The 17,479-nt window shown below is 40.5% G+C and overlaps 1 protein-coding gene across 2 annotated transcripts in view; it reads left to right on the forward strand.

The window, feature by feature from the left end:
* Window positions 1-17,479, forward strand: part of LOC122796386 (zona pellucida binding protein) — a 944,481-nt gene that overhangs the window by 344,038 nt on the left and 582,964 nt on the right. For both annotated transcript variants that reach the window (XM_044064828.1, XM_044064827.1), the window contains exon 4: window positions 11,143-11,292. In XM_044064828.1, the coding sequence (XP_043920763.1) occupies window positions 11,143-11,292 (150 nt within the window). The remainder of the gene's footprint in view (window positions 1-11,142; window positions 11,293-17,479) is intronic.

Below are 17,479 nucleotides of genomic sequence, written 5' to 3' on the forward strand. Positions count from 1 at the left end.
ACACAGTGAGTATGCTGATTAGGGATCATCTCATTTTTATTTTAGAATCACTCAATTTGCACAATGAATAAGCCTGGTAAACATCATATTGAGCTCTACGTAACACTCTGTACACACCTGAGCACCTGTGGTGTGCTCTGTGCATGCATGGGAAGCCCAGATGAGAGGGACTGGGGAGATTCTAATGCTCATACATCTCTAGTGTTCATCATTATGTGAAGTGTTCCTCAATTTAAGTTTTAAAGAGCCATGTTCCTCACATTTTCACCTTGAAAGGGTCTGACACACATTCTAAGCATTTTTGTAAATGACATTAATAGTAAATTACGTTGAATAATATGAATTCATCAAAAGAACATTTTATAACTGTAGCATGGCATGTTAACCTTGCTGTGATCTCCCTAATTAAAGTTGTTGGTAAGCTGTTAGTAGGTGCACCTCATGTTGCTTATTTCTTCAAAATTACATACACATGGAAGGGTAAGACCAGTGTTCATGTTACCTTTAGCCATATGATGATGGAGCCTCTGTCGAGCATTTAGTCTCAGTAGCAAACACGGAGATGGAGGACTGCCATGTTTCACACCTTAAAGTGCCATTAGAATCCCAATAACATAGTCCCTATATTTTATTATTTTCCCATCTATCATGCAAATGAGGTGCCCATTGGTGTACAAAGGCTGAAACATGAGAATTCATTTGGTTGCTAATCCCCTGCCATTTTCCTGAGATCTTTGAGGGTGAGACAAGTATGACTGGAGAAGGTGAGGGTAGTGACCCTTTTAGACCACAGAGTTGGTGCAAGGAAGATTCCAAGATTTTCCTGGATATCTTCCATAAGTAGTTCAAGTGGAAGCTCCTGAGGGAGGGATATACTGGGTCGCAATATAAAGCTGATGTCTATAATAGTTTCTTCAAAGCTTTCACCCATGCTAATGGCATCACACGCATGAGGGAGCAGTGCTCTTACCATTAGAGTTACTTATGTCACTGAAAACTTGATCTCCTTGGTTAATGGGAGCCTGAAGTTGAAGCTTGATCACCCTCACTTCTGTAAGTATATCATCTTATAGCTTAATGCATAACTTGCCAATGCATGCTACCATCAATTGTATCATTAAGGCCTTCTTATATCTCCAGCCCCTGAACAGTTTCAAAAGGAAAGAGAGATGCATAAGAACAGACTGGAGCATCTAAGAGAGTATCTGAGTAAGTATAGCTTCTGGTGTGAAAGATGTGTCTGTTTGTATGACAGGTAGCAGTAAAAATAGTAAATTACATATATAGAGCTGGCCACCTGTCAGTACTGGCATTCCTTACCGGAATTCATATAACTGTGTGCAGTTAGACTTTTGAGTCTGCATACAACCCCAATCTCTATGTAGCCTGAGACGTTGTTAATCATGTTATGTCTGTGTATACTGAGATTGTTAAGATGTTTGTGGGTTCACCCCCCCCCAAAAAAAAAAAATTGCTGTTGTCACAGTCCAATTCCAACTGACAAAAACAGTTAAACTATTAAAAGTTTTAAATAAAATGGGTTGTTGTGTCTTTCGGCCTTTCCTGGTTAGGGGTCGCCACAGCGGAACTCCGGTCCCCTAATGATTGGCAGTTGATTTTTACGTGCTGAGTTGCCAGCCCTAATGCACAACCTTCAAAGAAGGTACGCCCATTCATACATGTCTCCACGCAGAAGACGCTCTAGCGGAGAGTCGAACCGGTCAGCGTTTTACTGTGAGGCGACAACGCTAAATGGGTAACATGTTAAAAAATCTATATTGGCCCTATTAATACAATATTAATTTCCTTCCCTGTATTGTATGATTATGAAAAAATAATTAAGAATAAGAACAGTGTATATATGTATACACACACACACACACACACACACACACACACACACACACACACACACACACACACACACACACGCACACACAGACACACACACACTCTGTGAATAATGCTGTTTTGGCAGTAATTATGGATGAGGCATTTATAAATCCCCAGATCTTGTCTATATACATATACATATATTTCTATACATATACAAAAGCACATATATATATATATATATATATATATATATATATATATATATATATATATATATATATCTACATACACACACACACACACACACACACACACACACACACACACACACACACACACACGCACACACACGCACACACACACACACACACACACACACACACACACACACACACACACACACACACACACACACACACACACACACACACACACACACTGGATATAAAAAGTGTACATACCCCTGTTAAAATGCCAGGATTTTGTGATATAAAAAAATGAGACCACAATAAATCATTTCAAAACTTTTCCCACCTTTAATGTGACCTATAACCTGTACAATTCAGTTGAAAAACAAACAAATCTGTTAGGGGAAAAATATAAATAATAAAAAACGTACAATAAGCTGGTTGCATAAGTGTGCCCACCCTTAAACTAATACTTTGTTGAAGCACCTTTTGATTTAATTACAGCATTCAACCTTCTTGGGTAGGAATCTATCAGCATGGCACATCTTGACTTGGCAATATTTGCCCACTCTTCCTTGCAAAAGTGCTCCAAATCTGTCAAATTGCGAGGGCATTTCTTGTGCAAAGCCCTCTTCAGATCACCCCACAGATTTTCTATTAGATTTAGGTCTAGGCTCTGGCTGGGCCATTCCAAAACTTTAATTTTCTTCTGGTGAAGCCATTCTTCTGTTGATTTGGATGTATGCCTGGGGTCATTGTCGTGTTGAAAAGTGAAATTCCTCTTCATCTTCAGCTTTCTAGCAAGTGCCTGAAGGTTTTGGGCCAAAAGTGACTGGTATTTGGAACTGTTCATAATTCCCTCCATCTTGACTAAAGCCCCAGTTCCAACTGAAGAAAAGCAACCCCAAAGCATAATACTGCCACCACCATGCTTCACTGTGGGAATGGTGTTCTTTTGGTGATGCAAAGTGTTGTTTTTACACCAAACATACCTTTTGCAATTCTTGCCAAAAAGTTCAGCCTTGGTCTCATCAGACCACAACACATTTTCCCATATGCTTTGGGGAGACTTGCTGTAGTGTGTTGCAAATTTTAGCCGGGCCTGGATTCTTTTTTTTTTTTGTGTAAGAAAAGGATTCCATCTTGCAACCCTACCCCATAGTCCAGACATATGGAGAGTGAGGGAGATTGTTGTCACATGTAGTACACAACCAGTACTTGCTAGAAATTTCTGCAGCTCCTTCAGTGTTGCTGTAGGTCTCTTGACAGCCTCACTGACCAGTTTTCATCTTGTATTTTCAGCAATTTTGGAGGGATGTCCAGTTCTTTGCACCATCTCTGTTGTCAGATATTTTCTCCACTTTTTGATGACTGTCTTCACTGTGTTCCATGATATATCCAATGCTGTGGAAATGTTTTTGTACCCTTCTCCTGACTGATACCTTTCAACAATGAGATCCCTTTGATGCTTTCTAAGCTCTGCGAACCATGGCTTTTGCTGTAGCAGGCAACTGAGTAAATGTCAGGAAAATCTTACTAGGACAGTTGAACTTTATTTGGGGTTAATCAGAGTCTCGTTAATTGATAGCAGATGTGTACCCCAAGAAGACTGAATGCTGTAATTAAATCAAAAGGTGCTTCAACAAAGTATTAGTTTAAGGGTGTGCACACTTATGCAACCAGCGTATTGTACGTTTTTTATTTTTTATATTTTTCCCCTAACAGATTTGTTTGCTTTTCAATTGAATTGTACAGGCTATAGGTCACATTAAAGGTGGGAAAAGTTTTGAAATGATTTATTGTGGTGTAATTTTTTATATCATAAAAACCTGACATTTTAACAGGAGTGTGTACACTTTTTATATCCACTGTATGTGCAGCAGCTACTTGGGCTACTCCTCATACCTTTGTTACTCGTTATAAATAGAATCTGATCTCCAGAGATAGAGCATCATTTGCTTCAAATGTGCTCAGGAATATACTTCCTTGAGTCCACTGGGCATTTTAGGTAGCTGTGGACTCTGTCCCATTAGTTGAGGACAGAATAAAAATTGACAACATCAGATAAAGAAGTTATGTGCTCACTATAATGTTCCATCTTTGTTGTCCATTTTCATTCTTCCTCAACTCCCCAGCCACCAACCCCATCCTTTGCAAACTTCTAGAAGAATGACTGGTTAGGGGACATCACTGTCCTTTATACTGAGATCCAGATATAGTCTTCTCTATATCTGACTGTCCCGTTTTTCCTATGCACTGCTAATATTTCTTTCTAGTAAAATCAGCAAACAAGATCTGAGGTGCTTTCGCCAAATAAATTGGCTTCTTCAGAGTTAATGGGAGTTAACAAGAACACTTCTTAAATAATCACAACACAAATTAATTAACAAATCACAACTTCACTCTTATAATTAATTGAATATTATTAAAAAATGCAAAGTGCAACCTATGGCTCATATGTAAAAATATATAAATATTATATCCGAACAAGATAATCATGAGTACATATATATTATATTTAAAATAAATGTTTCATATAATAAACTTAACAATCTTTTTCAGGTGTTAATAAATAACCAAACAGTGATTAAATTTCAGTAGCCCTTTGCTTTAAAACTGGCATAAGAGAAAGGTTGTCATTCAGACCAGGGGGGTTTGTTGCATTAAGTCTGATTTGCCACTTATATTCCATTTTTTCAACCCTAAGTTTATCATCCTCACCCCTTTCACCTGGAATAACTCAATCAACAACAAAGAAGATAAATTTCTTAAAATTGGGGCAAGTTGTGCTGTGAATAAGCAAAGCATTATGTGTGTCCTTAATTTTAATTGCTCTGAGATGTTTGGATATTCTATCTTTGAGCCTCCATATTGTTTTGCCCATGTAAAACCCAGAACAGCTGGTAGAAGTAGCCAAGTAAACCAGCATAGATGTATTGCAACAGCATCTGCCGAGCATGGTAAAGATCTGTCATACCCTTGTATTATAACATAGGAGCCATCATTAATGTATTTACAGTACTTATATGCCCCACATTTATACATGATCGAAGTTTGTCTTTTGTTAACTGGCCTCTCCAATATATCTTTAATGTTCTTACCCCTACTAAACACCACCCTAGGGGTCTGCTCCAATCTTTCTTTCATCCCATCATCGAAACCTATGTCCCATACTGTCTTAATCACATCCAATAGTGAAGGTGCTTGATAGTTGTATCTCAATATAAAGGCATCTGATTTTTGGAATACAGCTTTCCTCTGTATAGAGTCACCTCCTCCCCACAATATGGGGGAAAGGATGTACTTCTCCTCTTTGTCACCTCATTAGGCACCTTCAGAAGCAATTTCAAGGGGTAACCTCTTTCTAAGAACATACCAATCAAAGTATATAACTCTTTGAGGTATACCCTGTTGACACTGACCAATCGTGACAACCTAACCATTTGGCCCTTTATGATACTAGTTTGTTGATGAAATGGGTGGCAAATATGATAGTGCAAAAGAGAGTTGGAATAAGTTTCCTTCCTGTAAATATTGCTCTGTAAAGTTAACCCATTTTTTGTAAGGTGGATATCCAGGAAATCTATCATTTCAGAGTTCCAGTGACTGGTAAATTTATAAAATAGGGTGGTGTCATTCAAATGTTCCACAAATAATCTGGCCTCATTCTCGTTCCCTTTCCATAATATCAATATATCATCCAAAAAATGATTGTATGTAATTATTTTATCATTGTAGGAGGATTGAAAAACAAAAACGTCTTCCCAATATAGGAGCAGCAGATTTGCAAAGCCAGGGGCAAATTTCGCCCCCATGGTCACACCTGATATCTGATGAAAAAGTTCACCTTCAAAACTCAAATAGTTGTTTTTCAATACAATTTCCATGAGATACATTAAAATGTTAATTTTATCACCATCTATCTTTCTACTTTTAAGGAGGCTTTCCGTAAAATAATTTAGGCCTTCTTCGTGGGGTATAAAGGTAAAAAGGTTCACCATGTCTATGGTAAGGAAGGAAAAATTATCCAAATCTTTCAAGACACCCAATATTTCAAGACAGTGCTAAGAATCCCTTAATATGTGTTCCTTTTCAGTTATAACCAGTTGTATCCCTTCATCAACAAATGATGCCAGGGGCTCAGTTTTACAGCCCCACGCTGCAGCAATCGGCCTAAAAGGGGGGTTGTTAATATTTTTGTGGATCTTGGAGATCCAAAAAATGACAGACGTAACTGGATGGTCTACACTAAGACAGTTAAATTCTTTTTCATCTATTGCCCCCTGGAAAAGAGCGTAAAGCAAATACAGGTCTATTTTGCTGCAGGGAATATTCATCTCGTTTTTAGGGACTCTTTGATAGGTGGAAACATCATTCAATATTTCATGCATTTTAGTTACATAATCAAAATGGGCCATAATAACAACCCCCCGCCCCGGGTCTGGTTTCATTATTCTCAATTCTTTGTTGTTTGCCAGTTCAAATAAAAATTTCCTTTCTTCTTTACTAAGATTGTCACTTCTATTATTGTTGTTAAAATTAACTGTCTTCCCCAAAACCTTTCTCATTTCTTTAAAACACATATTCTCAAAAATTGCTATGTCCTTGTTACTAGGAGGTATAAATGTACTTTTCCTTTGTAATGTTCTAAATGAAAAGCCTTTGTCATTTTGTTAGTCACTGAAAAATATAATCAAATTCAGCTGCCTAGTGAACAATCATCAGATATCAGGTGTGGCCATGGGGTGAAATGTGCCCCTGGCTTTGCAAATCTGGTGCTCCCATATTGGGAGGAAGTTTTTGTTTTTCAGTCCTCCTACAATGATAAAATAATTTCATACAATTGTTTTTTGGATAATATATTGATATTATGGAAAGGGGATGAGAATGACACCAGATTATTTGTGGAACATTTGAACGACACCACCCCATCCTGGATATCTACCATACAAAAAATGGGTTAGGTTTACAGAGCAATATTTACAAGAACGAAACCTATTCCAACTCTCCTTTGCACTATCATAGTTGCCACCCATTTCACCAACAAACTAGTATTATAAAGGGCCAAATGGTTAGGTTGTCACGATCGATCAGTGACAACAGGGTATACCACAAAGAGTTATATACTTTGATTGGTATGTTCTTAGAAAGAGGTTACCCCTTGAAATTGCTTTTGAAGGTGCCCAATGAGGTGACAAAGAGGAGAAGTACATCCTTTCCCCCTAAATTGTGGGGAAGAGGTGACTCTATACAGATTAAAGCTGTATTCCAAAAATCAGATGCCTTTATATTGAGATACAACTATCAAGCACCCTCACTATTGGATGTGATTAAGACAGCATGGGACATACGTTTTGATGATGGGATGAAAGAAAGATTGGGGCAGACCCCTAGGATGGTATTTAGTAGAGGTAAGAACATTAAAGATATATTGGAGAGGCCAGTTAACAAAAGACAAACTTTGATCATGTATGAATGCAGGGCATATAAGTACTGTAAATACATTAATGATGGCTCCTATGTTATAATACAAGGGTATGACAGATGTTTACTATGCCCGGGCAGATGCTGTTGCAATACATCTATACTGGTTTACTTGGCTACTTTTACCAGCTGTTTTGGGTTTTACATGGGCAAAACAATACAGAGGCTCAGAGATAGAATATCCGAACATCTCAGAGCCATTAAAATTAAGGACACACATAATGCTTTGTTTATTCACAGCACTACTTGCCCTAATTTTAAGAAATTTATCTTCTTTGTTGTTGATCGAGTTATTCCGGGTGAAAGGGGTGAGGATGATACACTTAGGGTTGAAAAAATGGAACATAAGTGGCAAATCAGACATAATGCAACAAACCCCCCATGGTCTGAATGACAGCATTTCTCTTATGGCAGTTTTAAATCAAAGGGCTACTGAAACTGAATCACTGTTTTGGTTATTTATTAACACCTGAAAACGATTTTTAAGGTTATTATATGAAACATTTATTTTAAATGTAATATATATATTCATGATAATCTTATTTGGATATAATATTTATATATTTTTTACATGTGAGCCATAGATTGCACTTTGTATTTTTTAATAATATTCAATTAATTATGAGAGTGAAGTAGTGATTGGTTAATTAATTTGTGTTGTGATTATTTAAGAAGTGTTCTTGTTAACTCCCATTAGCTCTGAAGAAGCCAATTTATTTGGCGAAAGCGCTTAGTTATTGGGAGGACTTTTCTGTCTACATTAAAAGTTGAGTTTTCTGTCTGTTTTTGATTCATTTGTTTGTTTTTCTCTTTATTAGTTCTGACCCTGGCTGGGTTGATATTTGTTTAAGATCTGAGGTGCTTGGGGGTTGTGCATTATGGGTAAGGGAGAAGCTTGAGAGTTTTTGGTTGCCGTGAGCTTTAGCAACATCCAAGTCAGATCTGAAGGATCCAGACCCTTTAGTTGAGGAAGAATGAAAATGGACAACACAGATGGAATGTTGTGGTGAGTACATAACTTCTTTTTCTGCCTGTCATAGAATCTTGGTTATATCATGGCTTTTGCTTGTTCAGTGAGATAGCTAGACACTAAAATGTGTTTATGGATAGTAAACTGATTAGTCTAAATTGCCTCACAGCAAGAGGTTCTCCGGTTCGATCCTCGGCTGGGGTGCCTTCTGTGTGGAGTCTGCATGTCCTCCCTGTGGTCGCGTGGGTTTCCTCCGGGTGCTCCGGTTTCCTCCCACATCCCAAAGACATGCTGCAGGTTGATTGGACACTCTAAATTGGCCCTAGGTGTGTGTGTGAGTGTGCCTTCTGTGGAAGGTTGGGCGCCGGGCTGGCAACTCGACACTGTAAAACTCCACTGCCATTCAATGTGCGGACAAGGTGATCCGCTGTGGCGACCCCTAACTGGGAAAAGCCGAAAGAAGAAGAAGAAGAAGAAACTGATTAGTCTAAATGTTTTGATTCTTCATCTGAGTATGCTGCCCTGATTATTGCAGTGCACTGAGGGCACAAATCTAGTTTCCTCTAGACCTTAGTCAACAGAATCTGTAGGTTTGTGTCTTGTCGAAACCCAGGGAATGCCACTGCATTTCCTTCCAGAAAGCAAACTAGCCAACAGTCATGGCATCCATGATTGGGTAGCCTTACATTTAAGCTACATCACTTAGCATAACATCCTTATATAGTACATAGGCTAGAAATCTCTTCTTACCTCTACCCACTGAGCACACCAAACCAGAGAGGCCCTACTTAAAATACTGTCCTTTGGCTTAGCTATGAAAGGAAAGGAAAGAAAAAACCTTCATAGTGAGAACATTCCTTTACTGGAAAAAAGCTTACATAGTACATCTTCCACCTTGGATATTTGGTCTATTATTTGGTCTAGTATTCCAACTGTTACTTGCTGAGAAAGAGCTCTGCATGCTTGTGTATCTGTCTATCTGTCTCACTGTTTCTCTGTAACGATTATAGTTATAGAGGAAAAAAGTAATTCTGTACATGTTAAGCAATCAATATTGCCAGACAGGTTGTGTGTTATTGTGTAAATAATCCCTTCCCAGGGATATTCTGAGGCCCACAGTTGCATGTGGAGGACCTGTGCACCCCTGGAAGGGCATTATTTACACACACACACACACACACACACACACACACACACACACACACACACACACACACACACACACACACTGCATGGGATATCTGTTAAATCATTAGTGTTTGTTTGTCTTTGTGTTTTTTTTAATTACTGCATATATTTTTTAATAATTTTGATGTAAAATAGTTTCTCCAACTACTGTTTCAAACTTGCTGTAGTATATGCTGGCAAATCTTTGGGGGATGAAGTCACTAAATAATGAGTTAAATTTGAGTTTCTGACTTTATTATTGCTCTCAATAAATTATGGACAGATCTCAACAGAATCAGGGACAAATCCAGACATAATCAGCAACACTTATTAGTATTATTAATTTGATGGAATAAGAAAATGAGAATTAATATACATATTTTGAAGTAAAAAGTCTCTAACCCTCTTTATTGTCATTGTTTATCAAATGTAATTTACCACCTTTTCTCCAAAAGTACTCAGTTTTAGGAGGGATTAAAGGAAGGAGAGCTAAAATTTTAGTCAGAATCAGGGTTGCCCTGAAAATCAAGGATAGGTGAGAGGTATGGACTTCATATCCATCAGAAAATGCATGTTAACATAAATCATGTCATTATAGCAACTTTCTAATTTTGTAAGAGCAATATTTAAAATCCATGCCTATTTTTAAGCATTTGTTCCCACATTATTTTAGGGTTTATCTGGGTTTCTTGAACTAAGAGGTTGAGAGGTATGTATAATTTTTTAAAAGATTTGCATCCACTGCTCCATCAATCTGTCTCTGTCACACACACACACACACACACACACACACACACACACACACACACACACACACACACACACACACACACTCTTCTGCTTTCATGCATGCAAGCACCCATACAGTCGAACACATAAGCATAAACACACTAATGCACAGAAACACTTACACTTTTCTAATTATTTACTGTCCGTTTGTTTTAACTTTACACTCGCTAAACATCAAAAGCACAGCTAGTGAGCATAAAGTAATACCTTGATCGCTCTCAGTCTTACTCATGCATGCATATACTCACACTCACAGAGGCACACACACATGCACACAGATTATTTTTATTTATTTTTTTTTTAATTTTCATTTTGTTTAAATTTTACACTCGCTAAACAGGAAAAGCACTGCTTAGTGAGTTTGAAATAATGGTGGCCGTTATTTCATTACATTCAGGATTCCACTGCAGTTTAATATGCTGCTGTGAAGCATCGGACTCATTTTTCAATAGGCATTACCTGTACACCAACATCCTGCTAGAGAACGCTTGTTCTTCATTCAGAGGCGATGCAATGGTTGCAATTCTCTAAGCATAAATAATATATTTTCCAATAGCAGAATTACCATATAAATATTTTTCATAGTGTTTTATTCTTTTGTACATAAGTTGATGTAATCACTAACCTTATAGTAGTCTTTGCACATGTTGTTGTTCATTGGATCCACATCAGTTCTTTATATTCTTATTTTTTTATTTTCGCCTGTAGAAGGTGGCAGAGTTTTTACAAAATCTAGTGGAACTCTAGTAATTGCAAACTTCACCCAGAATTTGAGTGGACTGTATAGCTGCAACCTTCGCTATATCGACCCTACTATATACACTGAGAGGGAAATTGTTCTCCGATTTATGGTTTATGGTAAGTCTAATGTAAAATGCTTATGTCAATGTTTTGTATGCAGTATGTATTCATAAAGGCAAACAGTGAAAGGGAAATTTTCCTCAGATTTATGGTTTATGGTAAGATGGAAGAATTGCCTGATGTAAAATGCTTTTGTTAATGTTTTTGTGTACAGTAATGGAATATTTATTCAGAGTAAACAACCTTAAATGCTCCACCCTAGAGGAGATGCGGAGAGATGTGACTGAGCTGCTTTGCATGCGTCAGAGGGAAGAAAGACACTTGTCTTAAGTAGTATCTTACCATCTCTGAGAATGATACCACAGTTCCTAAATAAAACAATTAAATTCAACAATTGGCTAATGATTTGGTGTCGCTTCATGTGGATCCAAAATGTGTTATCATGGAAGGTGGTGACTAAGAGGCCAGTTTGTTTCACTAGCATGGCTTGCATCTCTCTCTCTCTCTCCTGATAATTCCACTTGATTAGCTAAGAGTTTTTTCCCCCAAAGTGCTTTTCTTAGGAAAGGTTAATCTCTTGGGCATTGTAATATAGCAAATTCCAATCCGAATTACATTAAAGTGACATTGCTCGATGCTGGGAGTCTTGATAAAAAAAGATGAAATCTGAGGCTTTTCTGACACTTGAACACATGCATACATGAGGAGTTACTGACCGTACTGACCTTATTACTCATTCCTACTGTCTGTCTATAATTACAGTATGCTAATACTGTGTGACTTTAACTACCCATCCAGTAACTTGAAATCTTATATAACAAATATTAAATATGCTCGGAGGTTCCTCAGTTGTATTAGTGTAACTCCTAGGTGAAGTAGCGAAAATTTCCACTAAATGTGGCAAAATGCTTGCCCTCATCCTTGCAAATATGGCATCTGATGTTAATCTTCATTCATTCCTTACTGATGGGTTCGGAACCGAGGCCGACTCGGCTGCTATACCAAGCTTGCGTCAGCCAAAAAACTCTCATACTAAGATTACCCATAGTGCCTCTCTCCCCATCACCTCAGATCTCGTTTGCCATTTACTGGTCAGGATGTGTCAAGACTTTCACTCACAGCTAAGTGGTTTTTGCTTGTTGATAAAACTTTGTATTGTTGTTGAACCTTTATCGTTTGTAGATAATACCTCTCGCTATCCCTTATCTGGCAAAGTGCCTTGTTCTTCCTCCCCCTTTACTGTTTTTTCTGGTATTCCTTCCTACCATTGTTGGTAGCTCCCACCCTTACCCTCTGTGATATTCTCAAGATAACATTGTTGGTACCCTTTTTCTTCCCTTGTCTCTCTCTCTTTATATATTTAAAAAAAAAAAAAAAAAATATATATATATATATATATATATATATATATATATATATAGTGTGTGTTTTGATTGCTATATTGTTATATTTTTGTAAGGTTTGTTGTTGATATTCTGGTATTTGCAGGTGTAGTGGCCTTAACTTTGTGTGGTTATGGTGGAGAAGAAAGGGATCACTCTGTTTAAAGCTTGTGACCAGTATCCTTGTAAAATGCCGAATTTGGACGCACATTCCTCTTGTGTATATTTATTGAATGTACCTCATCTGACTGTTCAACCACCTTGTAATATTTGTGTGGGCTTTAGTACCCTTACACTGAATGAGAGATGCAATATACTTATTCTTAAGGGACTACTCAAATCTCCTTTCACGGAGGCTGTTTCTGCATCGGTGGGTTCTCCCCCTCCCAGAAAAGATCACAAGAAGAGGAGCCATTGGGTTCCCTCTTCTCCTAAAAATCCGGAATCTAAGTCTTTAGAGCCTAGACCTAAATTGCCAAAATTGTCTTCAGTTCCCTCGGCTCCAGGGCTCAAAATCCCTTCCTCAGTGCCGACGGTGGAACCGACCCTGATTATGAGTACTGAATTGCCTCCAACTCCATCGGCAGCGGGGCTTGAGTCTTCTACCTTGATGCCGACTACTGAACCGAAGTCTGATAAGATGCTTTTGGTACAGATTACCTTGGCTCCGAATACCACGGTACTGACCATGACTACACCTGTCCAGATTCCCCATCGACCCAAACAATAGAGTCTTCAATCCGGTCACTTCCCCCTCCCTACTGCATTTTCTACAGGTCCATCGACCTTGGTGTTGAAGGGAGAGCCCATACCTCTGACCAGATACTCCCTGTCGATGGATCCATTCTCAGGACAGCCATATAGTCCCTTCTTGGAATGTCCAGACTCCCCATCGGGGATATCTACCAGATCCTCCAGGAGCCCATCAGAACTAGACATGGTCAGACTTGTGGATCAACTCTTGACCGTTAGAGGGTTGTCTTCTCTTAGTAAACTCTCTATCCCATTTGGTGCAGAGGAGTTCTCTCCACAGACTCCATCTTATACTCCTCCTTTGACCTCTCTGGGTCCGAAGCCCTCTACTCCAGCGACATCCTCATCTGTGGCAATGATGATCACCCTATGGACGTCGACTCCTACGGAGCTGAGCCATCATTGGGTTCATGACTGGGCTGTCGGCACTGAGGGTCCTAGCCCGGTGCCAATTTTTTTTACTGCACTGTGTGCTATGGCCCCAATGACCACAGTGGAGCTGAGTCCCTTCGAAGTTCCTCTCCTTGAGGCGGGTCTGTCAGAGCGGGATGTGACCCTGGTTCCGAGGTTCTTCCTTTTGGTTCTGGGATCCCATCCCTCTTCAGGTGGGCCTGCTCTTCAGCTGATGGAAAGGGCACAGGCCTCTGCAGGAACTCAGCTGGCCCCACAGGCATTGGAACACCATATATACCTTCCTCCTAGACGTCAGTTGATACAGTCTGCCACTCCAGGACACCAGCCGCGGGAGCCGCAAGATACCCTTGAACAGGGCACCCTCTCTCCTGAGTCCTGTTTGGAAGCCCCTGCTGAGGAGGTTCTGAGGAAGAGAATGTGCAAGAGGAAGCACGTAGACTCCCCAAAAGAGTCTCTTCTGGAAGACATAGACTATGATGAAGGGGCAGGGTCCCCAAAATCTCCTCCTGAAGATGTCTCCTTCAGAGACGTCTTTGAAATTTTGAAACAGCGAGGAGATTGGAAGTCCTCAAACCCATCCCCCAAAGAGTCTGTGTTCTTGCAGGCCTTCCATGCCTGGCCCTCTACCACCTGGGTGACCCTGCCTGCTGATGAGCTCATGTGGCTTGTCGTGCAGTGCACCTGGAAAAAGCCAGACTCCATTGAGCCTGTCCCCCAAAGACCGGATAAATTGTTATGTCCCGCCAAAGACAGCCCTCATTGGTCTAAAGGATTTTCTGTAGGCACTATGGTGGTGGCGGTGGCAACAAAGAAAGAGATCGCTGAGGAGAGCCACACTGTTCATCCCCCAAATAAGGAGTCCCGGGTGTTGGACAGACTAGGGAAGTGGACGTTCACCTCTTTGACCTTTACCATTCAGTCGTTGAACTATCTGGCACATTTCACTAGGCTCCAGAGAGATCTCATCACATAGCTCTCTGGAACACTAGCAGGAGCTGTATCTGACAAGGTCTGGGATAAGGTGGCCTTGCAGCTTGCAACCCTAGAGTCCATTTCTAACTCGTCCATGATGTTGGTCTCCCATGCAACTGAAGGGGCGGCTAGATCAGTGGGTGGAGTTGTTGTCATGAGAAGTTATGCCTGGATGCACCTCTGCAACTTTGCAGACCCTTTCAAGGCTTCCTTCCTCAAAGCTTCAGTCGAGCCTTCATCCCTTTTCGGATCCAAAGTGAAAGCCTAACCAGGTGTGAGCAGAAAGATAAGACCCTATCTGCGGTAGGTGTCCATTTTTCCAATCCCCAATGATACTTCTCTAGGAATCACAGGAGTGGGAAAATGTGGCACTATAAGTCCTATCCATGACACACGTGGTGAGCATACTCCATGGGGCAGAGGGGGTAACTCTTCTGGAAGATGCCCCTTTCAGGGCTGGGGTGGGGGTTCGTGCAATCAGGGATCCAGAGATTCTTTCTCTGGACAGCCCTACCAGCACTCCTGAAGAGCAGCCTGATTACTTTCCTCTGGAAGCAGTCAGGGGACGTTTCTCGCTGCACCAACATGCCTGGCAAACTATCACCTCAGACACCTAGGTGCAGCAGATTATTACCAGAGGTTATCACATCCCCTTCAATCTTAACCCCAAATCTCCAAAACATATTCTTGTTGTTCCACCCGGTGAAAGGGAATCTGCAGCTCCAGAGGTTCTAAAGCTGCTTCAAAAAAGAGTAATCCAAATGGTCTCACCAGACCAGATAGGATCCGGGTTTGACTCAAGGTTATTTTTAGTGGCAAAGAAGACAGGGGAACTGGAGACCCATTTTGGACCTCAGTATCTTAAACAAGTTTGTCAAACAGACAAAGTTCCTGATGGTCACGGTTCAGTCTATCCTTCCTTTCCTGGAGAAAGATGATTGGATGTGCTCTACAGTTCTTCGGGATGCATATTACCACAAAAAGATGGAAAAGCGATCCAGAAGATTCTTCCACTTCCAACTGGCCCTTTGGCCTCTCTACAGCCCCCACAGTGTTTACCAAATGCATGGCAGTGGTAGCAGCTCACCTGAGACTACAGGGAGTCTGGGTGTTTCCATACTTGGATGACTGGCTCATCACTGCTCCCACCAAGCATTAACTGATAATGGCACAACAGTACACTCTACTACAGGCACAGTGTTTAGGGATTTCTATAAATATGGAGAAGAGTCAGCTGACCTCGGCCCAGTCCTTGGAATTCATAAGGCAACACTTAACACACTATCTTGCATGGTCTTCCTACCTCATTACAGATTGGAAAGATTTGTTTCTCAGATCCGAGCGATACTCCCCCGAGACAAGGTTCCCACTTGGGCAGTCCTTCAAATCTTAGGGTCAATGGCTTTAACAATAACGATTGTCTCGCTAGCAAGACTACATATGAGAATACTTCAGTGGCTTCTATTAAAGCAGTGGTCAATGTTAACTCACCCATTATCTTTCCAAATTTGTTTAACGAATTTATGCAAGAAGGACTTACTTTGGTGGATGCAGCCAGACATATCCCTATGGAGTCAACCTTTTTCACCCCCACAGTCCAAGGCCACAATGACCACGGACGCTTCCCTGACTGGGTGGGGGGGCATTTTCAGGGACAGATGGTCCAAGGCACTTGGTCATCAGCAGAGGCCAATTTGCATATCACTGTCCTGGAACTTAGGGCGGTGCTTATAGCATTGCAAGCATTCCACCACTCCCTCTCATCAGGGACTGTTGCTATTAGACAGATAACATGTCAGTGGTCTGGTATATCAACAAACAAGGGGGAAAGAAATCCTATCCTCTGTACCGGGAAGTCATGAGAATTTGGCCATGGGCAATAGCTTCCAACCGCTTTCTAATAGCAATGCACATTCCCAGGGATTCCAATGTGATTGCAGACAAATTGAGCAGATATACTCTCCTACCTCATGACTGGTTTCTCAATCCTTCAGTCAATGATATTTTATCACTGGGGCCAGCCTTGCTGCAACTTGTTTGCCTCACCCATAAATCACAAGTGCAGAAGCTACTTTGCCCTAATCCCCCCTCAGAGGAACCCCCGAGGAATGCGCTCACACACGATTGGCCCGCAGGACTGCTCTATACCTTTCCCCCAATACCATTGATCCTGCATTTCTTGAAGAAAGCAATTCAGTTGAGAAGCAGAGTAATCCTCATTACTCCTTATTGGCTTCGATAAGTTTAGTTCCTTTCCTATGGCCTTATCTCGTATGCAAACCATGGATTCTGGATCCATCTTTGGAATTACTGTTACACCCTCAAGGGCTACTCTACCCGAACCTCTCCAGCCTCAAGCTGACGGCTTAGTTCCTCCACTTCCTATAATTGCTAGGCAGAAGAATCTTTCCTCTCCTGTCTGCGACATTCTTCTGGCTTCTCATAAGCCCTCTACCAGAAAATTGTATTGTGATAAATAGAAGAGATTTGGATTATGGGCTCGTGATAATAACATAGATCCTAGTTCAGCCTCAGTCCCTTATGGACTCCATTATCTCTCCAGTCTATTACAATCCGGAGTAGCAGTTTCTACGATTTGGGTTCACCTGGCAGCTATTTACAATTTTCATGATGGCTTCGGGGATACCTCCTTGATTTCTCATCGCCTCTGCAAAACCTTCCTGAAAGGGGTTTCTCACATTAGGCCCCCATTAGAGAACCTA

The sequence above is a fragment of the Protopterus annectens genome, chromosome 3.part0 (genome assembly GCF_019279795.1).
Source record: "Protopterus annectens isolate FY-2018-M chromosome 3.part0, PAN1.0, whole genome shotgun sequence".
NCBI classification, from domain to species: Eukaryota; Metazoa; Chordata; order Ceratodontiformes; family Protopteridae; genus Protopterus; species Protopterus annectens.